At 45.5% G+C, this 16,068-nt stretch overlaps 1 protein-coding gene across 1 annotated transcript in view; it reads left to right on the top strand.

Moving 5' to 3' along the window:
• Positions 1 to 747: 747 nt before the first annotated feature.
• LOC115165372 (ski oncogene) overlaps positions 748 to 16,068 on the top strand; it is a 96,684-nt gene continuing 81,363 nt past the window's right edge. Inside the window, exon 1 of the mRNA XM_029718455.1 lies at positions 748 to 2,170. Within this exon, the coding sequence (XP_029574315.1) occupies positions 1,265 to 2,170 (906 nt within the window). The 5' untranslated portion in view covers positions 748 to 1,264. The remainder of the gene's footprint in view (positions 2,171 to 16,068) is intronic.

Here is a 16,068-nt window from a genome sequence, read left to right as displayed (position 1 = left end):
TGCAATTAATTGGCACAACTATAGGTGTCACTTTATGCCTATGCGTAAAATAGGTGAGCCTATGCGCGTAAAATAGGTGAGCCTATGCGTAAAATAGGTGAGCCTATGCGTAAAATAGGTGAGCCTATGCGTAAAATAGTTGAGACTATGCGTAAAATAGGTGAGCCTATGCGTAAAATAGTTGAGACTATGCATAAAATAGGTTAGCCTATGCGTAAAATGAATGGAATTGGTATGGTGCATGCATCCACATAATAATAATAAATACAAGTCATAATAATAATAATGATTATTGTAATTATCACAGATTATTAATTAATTATTATTATTAGTCATATGTTGCTATGTGACCCTGATATCGATTTTTCCTAGTTTCCGCCATTAACAGTTTAAGCCAGCCTGAAAAAAATGGCCCTCAATAAATAAACCGCAGTCAGTCGTACAATTTGCATTTCCCCTCAAAGTCAAAATTTGACTGTCTGTTGCAAACTCCACCCATCCTCTTTCGGTTACAGCGTTCTTATTACACCTCAGTGGGTTACAGCCGTTCTTAGCTGTGAACCAATTGATTCACGCTTAAGCCTTGTGTTTTTTCCGACTTTACAAGGCTGCTTGGAAAAGTGGGGGAGTGACGACTTGTTCCTGGAAGAGCCAGCCTGCGGAGTCAGTCACATTTTTTTGGCTGGGATTCAATGACTGAGCCAGACACACACAAACACTGAGATAGGGGGCTGTGAGGGAGAGAGAGAGGAGCGAGTGAGTGAGCAAGCGCAACCCAGCTCACAGACTAGCCATCTCCAGTACACAGGCATATCAAACAGCAGGGGCAGACGGAGTGTATGCGTCCGGCTATACTGCAGTATTCCCCAGTTTAAAGGAGGTTCCACGCGGGTTTTTACTGTGTTTTATACCGGATACATAGAGGGAGAAGGCTTTGCTTTATCGGTCGATACTTTTTCTGAAACTTCAAAAGCATTATTCATTTTTGGAGGAGTTTCAGAGGGACGCGTTTTAGATATGGACTGTCAGGAGTGTACTGCAGGGGAAGACTCGCCCGTGTCACCATTCGCTTAGTAGGCTCTTCAACGGAATTGGAAACTCACTGCTCGGGACTTTTTTGTGGATGTTTGATGAAGCGCTTTCTGCACTTGGCTAATTCTCGGAGACCTTGGATTTACAAGGAACCGGAACCTATCGTGGCTTTCATTTGTTTTAGTTTGCCCCAGTTGAAAGGAACTCTCGCTTTCAAAGTCGTAGTGAAAACATGGAGACTGTAACTCGCCAAAGCTTCCAACCTCACCCAGGACTGCAACAAACTCTCAAGCAGTTTCATCTGAGTTCTATGAGCTCCCTCGGCGGACCGGCGGCGTTTTCTGCTCGATGGCCACATGACCTCCTGTTCAAGAAGGATGGGAAAGAGCCCGAGCCCGTGCTGCATCTTCCCATGCAGCCGCCGACAGTGATGCCGGGACCCCTCTTCATCCCCTCCGACCGCTCCACGGAGAGGTGCGAGACGGTCCTGGAGACCGAGACTGTCTCCTGTTTCGTGGTCGGCGGCGAGAAACGGCTGTGCTTGCCGCAGATCCTCAACACCGTACTGCGGGATTTCTCCCTTCAACAGATCAACTCGGTGTGCGACGACCTCCACATCTACTGCTCCAGGTGCACGGCAGAACAGCTGGAGATCCTCAAAGTCATGGGGATTCTCCCCTTCTCCGCGCCTTCCTGCGGACTCATCACCAAAACGGATGCGGAGCGCCTGTGCAATGCCCTGATTTACGGAGGCACCTACCCGCCGCACTGCAAGAAAGAGTTCACGGGCTCACTGGAGCTGGAGTTGACGGAGAAAAGCCTCAAAATATACCACGAGTGTTTCGGAAAGTGCAAGGGTCTCTTCGTCCCGGAGCTGTACACCAGCCCCAACGCAGCCTGCATCCAGTGCATGGACTGCAGACTCATGTACCCGACCCATAAGTTCGTGGTGCACAGTCACAAATCGTTGGAAAACAGGACTTGCCACTGGGGCTTCGACTCCGCCAACTGGAGGGCATACATCCTCTTGGGCCAGGATTACACGGGGAAAGAGGAGAAGGCGCGCCTGGAGCAGCATTTGGACGAGATTAAAGAAAAATTTGATTTCGCCAACAAGTATAAAAGGAAAGCATCCAGGGTGAGTTGAACTAGTTTGTTACAATGTCGTTACACAGTGTTGCAACTGTTACATTATACGAATGTTGTTACACTGCTGTCACAAAAACATGTACATTGTATTTAACGGTTTTTTCTCCTTTATTTTACTTGTGTTTTGTTTTGTCTTCTTGCAAAAGACACTGTTATCTCGGACTAAGAGTCAAAGATTCGTATCTCGAGAACAGTATAGACTATTGGCGCAACGACTTGTTCCAGCCAGGATTGGGTTATTCTCCACATATTGTTACTAATTGTCCACCAAGAACAGCTAAACGGCTCTGGTGGCAATACAACCAGTATGCGCCTGTGACACACTTCTGCGGGTGTCAACGGCTCAATTATATTGACCTTACTGTAAATACAATCCCATTTACCAACAAATGGCCCAATAATGGTGTTACAACAACTGTCGAAACCCATGCAATGTATAAGGTCGAGGAAATAATGTAATAATTTCTAAAGTTGCAAAACACTGTTTGTAGGTGTATAGCTAAAAGTCCCCTTTGTCCTGCACGCAGTTGCACGCTTCCCCCCCACAGGCTTGTACGCATCCCCCTCCCCCCAGGCGTGCACGCATCCCGCCCCCCCCAGGCGTGCACGCATCCCCCTCCCCCCAGGCTTGCGCGCATCCCCTCCCCCCAGGCTTGTACTCATCCCCCTCCCCCCAGGCGTGCACGCATCCCCCTCCCCCCAGGCGTGCACGCATCCCCCTCCCCCCAGGCGTGCACGCATCCCCCTCCCCCCAGGCGTGCACGCATCCCCCTCCCCCCAGGCTTGTACGTATCCCCTCCCCCCAGGCCTGCGCGCATCCCCCTCCCCCCAGGCCTGCGCGCATCCCCCTCCCCCCAGGCCTGCGCGCATCCCCCCAGGTCTTGCGGTGTGGGCTGCCGCTCGCTCATTCCGCACTTTGCTGCATATTGTGGCTTACTGGCTGTGTTTGAGAAACAGGTACTTCAAGGTGGATGTGTCACTGTGTCATTAACGAGGGGTTCATCCGTGCGTAGTGGCGTGGAGCTCCCATGAGGGTGGTTGGCGCGGCTGGATTTATTAGAGCGCGGAGATATGTCAATTGTCTGCCTCGAGAGGCCATAACAGTAGCAGCCGTCTACTTGTTCAACTGAATAACTACTAGGCTACTACCAATAGGCTACTACTACTAGGCTACTACTACTAGGCTACTACTACTAGGCTACTACCACTAGGCTACTACCACTAGGCTACTACCACTAGGCTACTACCACTAGGCTACTACTACTAGGCTACTACTACTAGGCTACTACCACTAGGCTACTACAACTAGGCTACTACCACAAGGCTACTACTACTAGGCTACTACTACTAGGCTGCTACTACTAGGCTACTACTACTAGGCTACTACTACTAGGCTACTACCACTAGGCTACTACTACTAGGCTACTACTACTAGGCTACTACCACAAGGCTATTACTACTAGGCTACTACTACTAGGCTACTACCACAAGGCTACTACTACTAGGCTACTACTACTAGGCTACTACCACAAGGCTACTACTACTAGGCTACTACTACTAGGCTACTACCACAAGGCTACTACTACTAGGCTACTACCACTAGGCTACTACTACTAGGCTACTACTACAAGGCTACTGCTACTAGGCTACTACTACAAGGCTACTACTACTAGGCTACTACCACTAAGCTACTACCACTAGGCTACTACTACTAGGCTACTACTACTAGGCTACTACCACTAGGCTACTACTACTAGGCTACTACTACTAGGCTACTACTACTAGGCTACTACCACTAGGCTACTACTACTAGGCTACTACTACTAGGCTACTACTACTAGGCTACTACCACTAGGCTACTACCACTAGGCTACTACCACTAGGCTACTACTACCCTTTTTATGTCTGTGTTTGTGGCAATGGGTTAGCCTACTATATGCTAGTAGTATCAGATAAAGAACAGTCCTGTGCAACAGGAAGATATCAAATTTTACCCATTTTTTTAAATCTCCAACTGCAGTGTTTCTTGAAATTTCAGAGCAGTTCTATTCTAATGAGAAGACGAGAGGGAGGGGGGAGACTGAACGATATACATAGCCAACACTCTCTGCTAGACATGATTTCTCTGGTGGATTCCCACTGCGCTTCCATGGCAGGCCATCAGACGAGCCCTAAATGATGCGGAGGGGAGTTTATCAAACATGCAAGATGGGCTCTGTGTCGCCTCTCCTGTATGCCGCCCAAGCTAACATTTTTGAGGGTAATTGAGCTTTGTGAACAGTATGGGGGCCTCTGGTGGCCTAACCCTGACTTTTACATTGGGGGCTAGGCTGTAGCCTAGCGCTGCTACTACAGCAGACAGAGAGCCCTGATTCTAAATCCTATGGGGGATTAGGTCTGTGCTTTGGGGTGGGCAGGCAGGCAAGCAGAGGGGGGGATCAGTCCCCCCTCCCTCCCCTCTTCCCCCAACTAAGACTGATAAAAGAGCCCCCTCCACAAATGAAAGGCAAGCATGCCCATTTGCATGAACTGTTACACATGAATAGAGTTGATGAAGCAGGGATAGGAGTATTGTGGTGGAAACATAATATGATCCCAACAAAGGAGAGCATTCACACACACACACACACATACACACACACTTCATTCCCTTCCCCCCAATTACCTACTCCGTTGCCCCTCTCGGCATGAAAGGAGGGTGAAAGAAGACTGGGTGATTATGTTAGGAGACTTTTCGGTGGGCCATACAAACAAAGTGGAAGTGTTTACCAACAGGGCTCTCACAATTCACTAGCACAGCCTTTACCCTTCTGTTTGTCAGTGTGTCAGGAGGGCCAGAGCCTTGTCATGCACTTGCTCTTGCCACTGTATTTCGGTTTGAGTGGGGGGACCTAAAGGACTTTAAAGGCCTCTTCTATTTTTACAGGGGCTCAAAAGACCCCTGTGTATTAGTAATTGTTAATATAATCACTCTCCTAAGCCTAGTTTAAATCCACTCTTTATTTAGGATTTTTGTTTATTTCCCTTCGTTTTTTTAAAGGAGGGGCTTGGTGAAAGCAATGCTACGGCCATCATACTTGCAGAATTATGATCATATTGCTAAACTTCTCTCGCTATAGTAGCCAGATGAGGGTGGCTATGATCCTGATGATACACCTCCAGCGGCATGTGTGCATTTACTCAATGTGTTTTTATAGTATTTATCAGCACATTTCACCTGGGGTGTTACCTTGAAATGTCTTTCACAGAAGAGATAGACCAGAGTGGGCTTGTTGTGCTTGTCGGCATATAGAGAGCATGTCACTACTGAGTTTTGTTGGCGAGGGGAACGGGTGGTTTTGTGGAGGTTTGTGAATGCAGCTAGCAGCCGTCTCACAGTCAGACACAGGAAGTGAGCTTGAAGGACTTCCTGTTCTCCAAGACTCTTTGCTTGTATGAGGTCATGGGCCCTGTAGAAGCAGTCTGTGCATTACACACACACACACACACACACACACACACACACACACACACACACACACACACACACACACACACACCACAAACACTTTGCATTATACCTTCCTTATTGCAGCATACTTCCCCCAATAAAAGGCTGTATTGGAATTTGTAGTAAAAGTGCATTATCCGTTTGAATCTGAGACGTGAGAGCGCAGGTGTCGACTGTGGGAGTGCAAACAACAGTGAATGAGCAAGTGAGTTAGCTCAGGGAACTATTGAATGGGTTCAAAGGTTAAGAGTAGGGTGTGGAGCAGATGGCTAAGTCTCTAAGTTCACCATGTCAATGCTGGTTTCTGGCTGGTACACATGTGGGTCGCAAACATAATCAGTGGCTTTCCACTTCAGGAGGTTTTGATAAGGATGGCGGCCACAGATTTAGTAGCTCACTAGGTTTTATTTCACCTCAAGACGGTGTGATTTATACACGCCCCATCTGTTGGGAGGAGATATAACTGAGAGAGGGAGAGAGAGAATGGGACAGAGTACATTTCCAGCCTCCAGTTGGGGCTTGGTTTATGCACAAGCAGTTTAGGTTTCCACCAACGACCAAGTTTTGAGGCAGCAGCAGAGGCTTTTGGTTGTGTAAGTTGAAAAAAGGGAAATATAAAAACTTTCAGACTCACTTGAACAACGCTGTCAATGGTTGTCTCTGCCTGGCCCGGTACTGTAGCTGGCTGGTTGCTTGCTGTCTGGTGTGGGAGGGCTATCAGACACTGTTTGGTGTTTTGACAGAAGCCACATTGGGGAAGCCAGCAGACAAGACTAGTAGTTAGTCTAGGCTGGGAGCAAGAGAGTTTCGACAGACGTTGCATTCCAGACTCGCCACACCCTGAGAGCGAGAGAGAGAGAGAGAGAGGGGGAGAGAGAGGGGGAGAGAGGAGACAAGCTCATAATGCAAGCCAACCCTCCTGAATGGGCATGAATGAAGCATGTACCCACACCTGCACAGCGCTGTTAAAAGCAATCCTCCACCGCTCAGGCTCTTGCCTCTCTTTCTCTCTTTTGTTTTCCCTCTGTTTCATTCTCACTCCGGGGTGGTGAGGAAGGCTTTTAGAGACAAAGAGCAGTTGTTAACTAAGGAGAGAGGCTGTGAAGGAGGGTGCATACATTTTGTTTTTCAGAAGTGGTGTGTTCAATGTTTCAATCTGTCATCTGAAGGACTTTTATGATGATGCTTTTTGTCTCCAGTTGCAATTTAGTTTGAAAATGTCCGAACCCTAAAACTAGTCTAAGTTTGTAGCCTCAAAAGGGTGGCGAAAGTGTAAAAAAGATGCAATTTTGTACAGTGCAAGCTAGGCAGCAGGCAGCCCCCCCCCCTCTCTCACTCTGCAGAGTCAGCCCTTTAGCAAGGAGGTCTGGGGGCCTCGTTGTTTTCAAAAGTACTGCTCCCAAAGTGTGGCTGGGCTCCAGACCCCATTTCACAGGGGCTGAAACTTCCCTTCCACTGCCCAAAAATGTCCCAGTGCACCTTGGGATATCTGGCCTCCAGCTGAAGGGGTCGCTTGTTGGAGGGGGTGGGGGGGTAGGAAGTGAACTCCCTGAGTGAATAGAGGCCATGTCCTGTTTTATATTCAAGGCATAGGCCTTCTGACAGCGAGCCATACCCTCGCTGCGGACAGCACAACAGCTGGTAGCCATGCATATCAATGGCCACAGAGAGAATATCCCTCTTCACTGCTTTCAGGGGGTTTTCCAGTAGTGAAAATGCAGCAACTGCAGCTGAATGAAAATACTCTATACAGCTCAATTACAGCTATGGACTGGTCGTTTTGAGGTAGTGGTGATGATGTGGATTGATTTAAGAAGGACTTTTTTGCTTTGTATTGTCATGAGGGTTGTTGTGATCGCTGAGGTGCGTGTGTGTCTCTGCATGGCAGAGAAAATGATCATATTCTCCAGAAGCCTGCATGGTCCAAGAAAAAGGAAGCCACTAATTCACTTAGGGCTTAGCTAAATGAGTCCGGCTCCAATCCAATCTCTATCTCTGCACAGGCAGACTGTGACTAGTCTGTGCCGTCTGGGTACAGTGAGCCCTGCCTTGTTAGATCAGCTTGACAGGTCTGAGGGATCAATGGGATATCGACAGCCGGGTCTTCCCCTGTCAAGGGCGGCTGAAGACTCCATCACTCCTTCACCTCCACTACACAACTAGAAGAGACACAGGGATGCCTGTCTTCTCGTCTGACCTCAAATCAGTTATATCTATGTATCTACCACACAGGGTGGTCGTGCAATGATCGTCTCGTCAATGAATGTCTTGTTTAATTATTGTGTTTAGCGGAGCTGTATGCAGGGCCTAACATTAACACCCGCCACCTGCCAAATACGGCTAGATTTTGGCATTGGCGTGTAAAATGTCTATTTCACCAACCACGTTGGCGGGTGGACAGGTCTCCATAGTGCAAACATTTGAATCGCATTTGTGAATAAAAATAGTCAAGTATGATCACATTTATAGTCAAATAAATGCTGCAGTAGCTGTTTTCAAAGTATTTCTGCCGTTTTGTTTCATAGCTGGTAAATTAATCTCACAAAGTCAAAGAACTAGGAATCTTATATAGCCTATTACACCTCGCGCTGCATCACTGCCTGGCTGGGGGCCGTGTGCACGTGAAGAGCTGAATGAAATATTCATTTTTAGAAGCGCTGCGCACAGGCATAAAAGTTTGTCTAATTTACTTGAAATGAACTGAAGTGAGACTTTTTCCTTGTGTTTCTTGGCTATTTCCATTGTTTTGTTCACAAGCTAGGTTGTTTTTCTATGTTTGAGTTTCTACTGCTAGAGAAGATCTCCCGAGGGGTGCAGCAGTCTAAGACACTGTATTTCAGTGCTAGAGGCGTCACTACACACCCTGGTTCGATTCCAGGCTGTATCACAACCGGCCGTGATTGGGAGTCCCATAGGGTGGCACACAATTGTCCCAGCGTCGTCCGGGTTATGTTTTGGCCGGGGTAGGCCGACGTTGTAAAAAATAATTTGTTCTTAACTGACTTGCCTAGTTAAATAAAGGTTAAAAAAAGAGAAGACAATGCTTCTACTAGTCAGACTCAATCTCACATGCACCAACATTAACCAGTCACGTTACCACGGTAACCTCCCGCCTTTAAAGGGGCAGGTTAACATTTTTATCTCATCTGTGATATTTTGGTTAAAAGACCCTGGTCACAAAAAATTTGATTAAATAATATACTACATTACTTCTTACCAGTAATACATGTATTGTTTTAGAAACATTAAAAATGCATCCTCATCCATTTTTGTTGTGTTCTGTTGGTGTAATTATAGCGGGGAAAAAAATCTATTTTGGCTGGTAAAAAATATGAGTGGCTGGTATATTTCTTTAAAATCTACCTGCCACAGTGGCTATTGGACCAAAAAGTACATGTTATGTCCTGTGTATGTTGAGAGATACTGTATATGGTTCTAAATTTGTATACAGTATATACAGTACATTGTTATAAATGGCTCTGAATTTTAGCGCTATACTAAGTAAGAGTGTATTTCATACTAATAAACATCAGAGGAAAACATCCCTTTGACAATTTGGATGTTAGTTTCTTTTTAGCTTGAATGGTATGCAAATGCAGGTCAATTACGTTTCTTATTTGAATTAGCAGTTAAGCTCATGTTAATTCATTTGCCACATGTGCCATTGATTTGCCGCACCACAAAGACAATAGGCCTAGATATCATCACATGGTCAACACGTCATCACAATACGCATTATTACGAGAGGCAACCAGGTAATCACAGGTGACACGCTTGACTGTGGTGTCTGGGAAAATCTTCAAAAAAGTGCGATAACAGCGAGGGAGAATAAATTAAATGCGCCGATTCCTTTTATTTCCACCCCGCCAGCAGCCATTTTAATTCACAGCCTTTTCTAGATGCACAATGCAGAAATCGCCCCTTAATTTCCTGGTTGCTGATATGCTAATAGTTCACCTAGTTTCAGTTAATGTGACAAAGCAAGCAATTATTGTGTAGCGAATCATTGTACCATCTAAAATATTGTATTTTCAGCTGTTTGAAGCTGGTGTACAAAACCCAAAGTAAAATACCCCAAAATGAAACTTATGAACGGGAAGCATAGAAATTAAGCACATACACCAAACTAAAATATAAACACAACATGTAAAGTGTTGGTCCCATGTTTTCATGAGCTGAAATAAAAGATCCTAGAAATTTTCCAGACGCACAAAAAGCTTATTTCTCTAAAATGCTGTGCACAAATTTGTTTACATCCCTGTTAGTGAGCATTTCTCCTTTGCCAAGATAATCCATCTACCTGACAGGTGTGGCATATCAGGAAGCTGATTAAACAGCATGGTCATTACACAGGTGCATCTTGTGCTGGGGACAATAAAAGGCCACTCTACAATGTGCAGTTTTGTCACACAACACAATGCCACAGATGTCTCAAGTTTTGAGGGAGTATGCAACTGGCATGCTGACTGCAGGAATGTCCACCAGAGTTGTTGACAGATAATTTAATGTTAATTTCTCTACCATAAGCCGCATGCAATGTTGTTTTAGAGAATTTGGCAGTACGTCCAGTCGGCCTCAAAACCGCAGACTACTGTAACCACGCCAGCCAGACTGGCGTTGTGTGGCGTTGTGTGAGCGAGCGGTTTGCTGATGTTAACGTTGTGAACAGAGGGCCCCATGGTGGTGATGGGGTTATGGTATGGGCAGGCATAAGCTACAGACAACAAACACAATTACATTTTATCGATGGCAATTTCAATGCACAAAGATACACCATGATGAGATCCTGAGGCCCATTGTCGTGCCATTCATCTGCACGATAATGCACGGCCCCATGTCGCAAGGATCTGTACACAATTCCTGGAAGTTCTTACATGGCCTGCATACTCACCAGACATGTCACCCATTGAGCATGTTTGGGATGCTCTGGATCTACGTGTACGACAGCATGTTCCAGTTCCCGCCAATATCCAGCAACTTCACTCAGCCATTGAAGATGAGTGGTACAACATTCCACAATCAACAGCTTGATCAACTCCATGCGAAGGAGATGTGTTGGGCTGCATGAGGCAAATGGTGGTCACACCAGATACTGACTTGTTTTCTGATCCACAAACCTACCTTTTTTTTTCAACAGATGCACATCTGTATTCCCAGTCATGTGAAATCCATAGATTAGGGCATAATGACATATGAACTGTAACTCAGTTAAATCTTTGAAATTGTTGCATTTATATTTTTGTTCAGTATAGAACAGCTCTACCGCTTCTTACATTTACCAGACACTCTTACCCAGAGCGACTCGTCATACTGGTCCCCCGTGGGAATTGAACCCACAACTTTGATGTTGCAAGCACCATGCTCTACCAACTGAGCCACACAGAACCTTTAGACTTGGTTTCAATGAGAATGACATATCTATAACTCACATTTCTATGTGAATTTGGTCAGGTCAACCAGAAAGTGACATATTGCAGCGTTAAAGTTAGTCTAACAAACAGGGCATCTGTCTGTATGAAAGGCTGATTGTTGGATAGACTTGACAAAACAACGGATCTGGAAGGGATCTAGGTTATGTTTGTTTATTTTTCGAATGGATTTTTTGTTGTTGTTGCATTTTCTGTTTGATTGCACAACTATGTATTCATATGGCTAGTACACAGGGCTGTAGTTCTGACACATGAAGCATTATCTATGGAATTTACAGTATAATAATTAGTACATTAGTACATTACCATGTTAAGCTCCCAGGGATTTGGTGTTATTACTGTGGCTGCTCTGTTGGTTGATTGTTTGATTCCATGAGTCTTCATTGTATTCTCCCTCTCTCCTTAGTGAGCTTTTCTAGAAGGTCACACTGCCTGCCACCCCTCCTCCACACACGGAAAATTGATATCTGGGGGGACGTGTTTAAGCGGCAGAGGCCAAGAGGGCTGGAGAGTGCATTAATATACCTGACTGCCTGAGTGACTGGGGAGCAGTGAACAGTGTGCTATGTCGCTCGGAAGGAAAAATGGAAGGAGAGGAGAGGAGAGGAGGAGGAGAGGAGAATACAGGGGGAGGTCCCTGTAAATGTTAATGTCCACGGGTAACCCTCCTCTCCCCAAAGTGAAAGTAGTGCCAGCAGATTACCCCGGCTACAGATTTTGGTTTCTCTCGCACACAAGAACCCCATGACTTCTTCTTGGTGTGTTTTTAATCAGTCCAGCACTTTTGATGCGAACGATAATGTGCCGTTATTTTGTTTCAAGCTATTTATTATTGATGGCCGATTACTGTAGGCAGCAAGGGCCTCCTTGCTTATTTAATGAGATAGCGGGATGACTTGGGGTTTGAAATATTCATAGACACATTGCTCTGCCATACAAACCACCGACCGCAGCCTCGTCCAATCGCCTCAGAGCTTCTACAGCCATCAGCCAATCAATGAGAATCTGATGTAGGGTTATTATTGGTGTAATGAAGCATGTATATGCCCGACATGAAAAACAAAGTCAAACCAAACGCATTGGTAACCAACAGTACTTGGTTCTGAATGGAATGCCCTATAATAATATTAGTGTTAAGCCAGACGGGGAAGTCTCATCAAGTATTTTTGTGTGCACGATAAACATCCAAGTCTATTTCCGTGTTCTCACAGTCGACAATCATCCTTGGAGGGGATGCTGTTTATTTTGACTTGTGGCTTCATATCGCAGTATATCACAAGGCTAAAAACGAGGGGCCGGCGTTCTCGCATGTCTGTGTGTGTGTGTGTAGATAAAGATAGATACAGTGTTTGGCGAGCCGCGGTGGTAGAGTAGTAGCACGTCCGGTATGCAGCTCTCTCTCTCTCTATATATATATATATCTCCCTCTCTCTCTCTCTCTCTCTCTCTCTCTGCCTCTCTCTCTGCCTCTCTCTCTGCCTCTCTCTCTGAATCACAAATCACCCGCATCCAGCCATGACATGCCAATAAAGCCCTACCTTTTCTCTCACTCTCTCTCGCTCTCTTTCTCTCTCTCTCTCTCTCTCTCTCTCTCTCTCTCTCTCTCTCTCATCAAGAAGTGGCCCAGTTACAGGCACTGTCTTGTCATTGGCACACACTGGCACGCCGACACATTCCCTGCCCTAAGCACCCACTATGAATGACTCAATTGTAAGACAAGACTATACTATACTAATACAACTTGTAGTGAACAATCATATACTCTAGTGCAGCTGAAATTCCAGACTAATTGTCAAAAAGAAAGAAGGCAAGAAAATGCAGAGACATTTAGATTAGGATGCGTTGGTAAATGGTATGAATTGATGATGCTAGTTGAAGTCCTAGTGGTCCAATCCTGTGTGGGTTTGTAATGGGAAAACGTCTGGTTTTAGAAGGTAGCATATTGCTAAGGGAGAGAGAGAGAGTGAGAGAGAGAGTAAGAGAGAGTGAGAGAGAAAGAGAGAGAGAGAGTGAGAGAGAGAGTGAGAGAGAGAGTAAGAGAAAGAGAGTGAGAGAAAAGGTAGGGCTTTATTGGCATGTCATGGCTGGATGCGGGTGATTTGTGATTCGTCAGCCCGGGGACCCTCTTTGTGTGACAGCGCTTTGTCACATGACCTCCCTGCAAAAATGATGACCCCTATCGCCCTCTCACCTCTTTCAGCTTGTAAGCCAATAGTGTTCCTCAGAGCAGCTCTCACAGGGGCAGATGGCTGTCTAATGAAGGAAGCCACACAAACACACACACACTGCAGCATACAGACTGCAAATATAATGATTCTTATGATTATACAGCACTATCACAAATGCTCGTCACCAGTACAGTCATTTAAAGGTAAAGAAATCTACATTCTGTTTTGGTGAAAGAGTTTAAGATATGATGCTTCGCAGTGAGGTCTTTTTAACACTGATCTAATCATCTAATGTTTACATAGCCAAATACCTGACTGAGACAAAATGGAACATTTGAATAGGAATGGCCTATTCCGCTTCATTTGATGTGTGATGGGCTTAGGCAAGTGTGTGTTTGTGTTCTGTTGGAGGAGATTAGCATGAGCTCACTGCCTACTCATTTCCATCCCCATCTGCCTGTCTCCCACGGTGACGGAGGCTCGCCACTCCCCGCCTCCACTCCACACACACACACACAAACACACACACAAACACACACACACACACACACACACACACACACACACACACACACACACACACACACACACACACACACACACACACACACACACACACACACACACACACACACACACACACATGCACTCACACACACACACACACACACACACACACAGATTATTAGAGGGCTCGCAAATTTCACCAATCACTGAATTAAACAGTCAAATCATCACAATATTATCACATAAAATGGACCCATCACCACATTACAAGAAAAAGGTTAGCAATTTCAACCAATCACCGCACATTAACAGCATAGTATAATTCAATCAAGCCACATTTCAAAAACGTTTTCCCTTGTCAGGGGCGGCAGGTAGCCTAGTGGCTAGAGCGTTGGGCCAGTTACTGAAAGGTTGCTGAATCGAATCCCCGAGCTGACAAGGTAAAAATCTGTCGTTCTGCTCCTGAACCAGGCAGTTAACCAGCTGTTCCTAGGCCGTCATTGTAAATAAGAATTTGTTCTTAACTGACTTGCCTGGATAAAAAAATGTCAGGGTATTTTTTCCGATAAATTGGACAAGATCATTGGGGGAAGGAAATACTGAAGAGGGGTCATACGAGCTTAGCTACAGCCATGTCGAAGGGCAGCTCCCATGGGCTCTGGGAGGAATTCTTTCTGTGAAGGGCATCAGCTGGGACACTTGTATATAATATATATACAGTAAGATGAAATTAACGTTAATGGTGATACAGTGTCAATGTACTCCAACTCTATACAATATCTTATAGAGACACGATGTAGCCAGCTACAATGTAGCATATCCTCCCTTTTTTTAACAAATAAAAAGGAAAGCAACATTTCCTCAGAAACATTGAATGTGTGGCTGTTTACTTTTGGCCAGTGCGGGAACTGTGTGGAGACAGAGGGCAGGGCAGAGATATCAATCAGTAAACGTCTGTGATCTTTGCTTTGTTTAGTCTACTGACTCACTGCGATGTCTGCCTGCTCACTGCCTGGGTTAATCACTGCGATGTCTGCCTGCTCACTGCCTGGGTTAATCACTGCGATGTCTGCCTGCTCACTGCCTGGGTTAATCCCTGCGATGTCTGCCTGCTCACTGCCTGGGTTAATCACTGCGATGTCTGCCTGCTCACTGCCTGGGTTAATCACTGCGATGTCTGCCTGCTCACTGCCTGGGTTAATCTTGCACAAGATGAATCCGATTGGAGATGGACTTAATTGCCCTATCGATCCAACAAAGCACTTGTTGTGAACTTCGACCTGCGACTATGAATCACCACAGCTGTGCTACGTTTTGTAACATATGGAAAGACGCATATTCCTGCCTGAAATCCAAGCCTACTTACTTATAACCCTAGTATAGGCTACTATCCACTCTAGTTGTCAGCAGTACAGATGTACTACCTATCCATATCATGTATCATGCTAAACACTGACCCAACAAAATACTTGTTACGTTTTATTGGGCAGTTTTTGGTCATTATACCCATTCTAGATTTAAGTTATTATTTTTCCAAAACAAGTTTTAGATGTAGGACTTGGACTCCAAATGTATAGTTAGAAATGTAGAAAACTTATTGGATGCAAAAAGTCATCAACGTAAGGGAATTGGGAGGGTAGTGTGTTTTTATTGGTCACAGGGGAGGGTAGTGTGTTTTTATTGGTCACAGGGGAGGGTAGTGTGTCATCAACATAAGTGAATTGGGAGGGTAGTGTGTCATCAACGTAAGTGAATTGGGAGGGTAGTGTGTCATCAACGTAAGTGAATTGGGAGGGTAGTGTGTCATCAACGTAAGGGAATTGGGAGGGTAGTGTGTCATCAACGTAAGGGAATTGAGAGGGTAGTGTGTCATCAACGTAAGGGAATTGACAGGGTAGTGTGTCATCAACGTAAGGGAATTGGGAGGGTAGTGTGTCATCAACGTAAGGGAATTGAGAGGGTAGTGTGTCATCAACGTAAGGGAATTGGGAGGGTAGTGTGTCATCAACGTAAGGGAATTGGGAGGGTAGTGTGTCATCAACGTAAGGGAATTGGGAGGGTAGTGTGTCATCAACGTAAGGGAATTGGGAGGGTAGTGTGTCATCAACGTAAGGGAATTGGGAGGGTAGTGTGTCATCAACGTAAGTGAATAGGGAGGGTAGTGTGTCATCAACGTAAGGGAATTGGGAGGGTAGTGTGTCATCAACGTAAGGGAATTGAGAGGGTAGTGTGTCATCAACGTAAGGGAATTGGGAGGGTAGTGTGTCATCAACGTAAGGGAATTGCTTAATTT

This window comes from Salmo trutta, chromosome 28, assembly GCF_901001165.1.
Source record: "Salmo trutta chromosome 28, fSalTru1.1, whole genome shotgun sequence".
Taxonomy (NCBI): domain Eukaryota; kingdom Metazoa; phylum Chordata; class Actinopteri; order Salmoniformes; family Salmonidae; genus Salmo; species Salmo trutta.
Note: the sequence above shows the minus strand (reverse complement) of the source record. Positions and strands in the feature narration are given on the sequence as shown.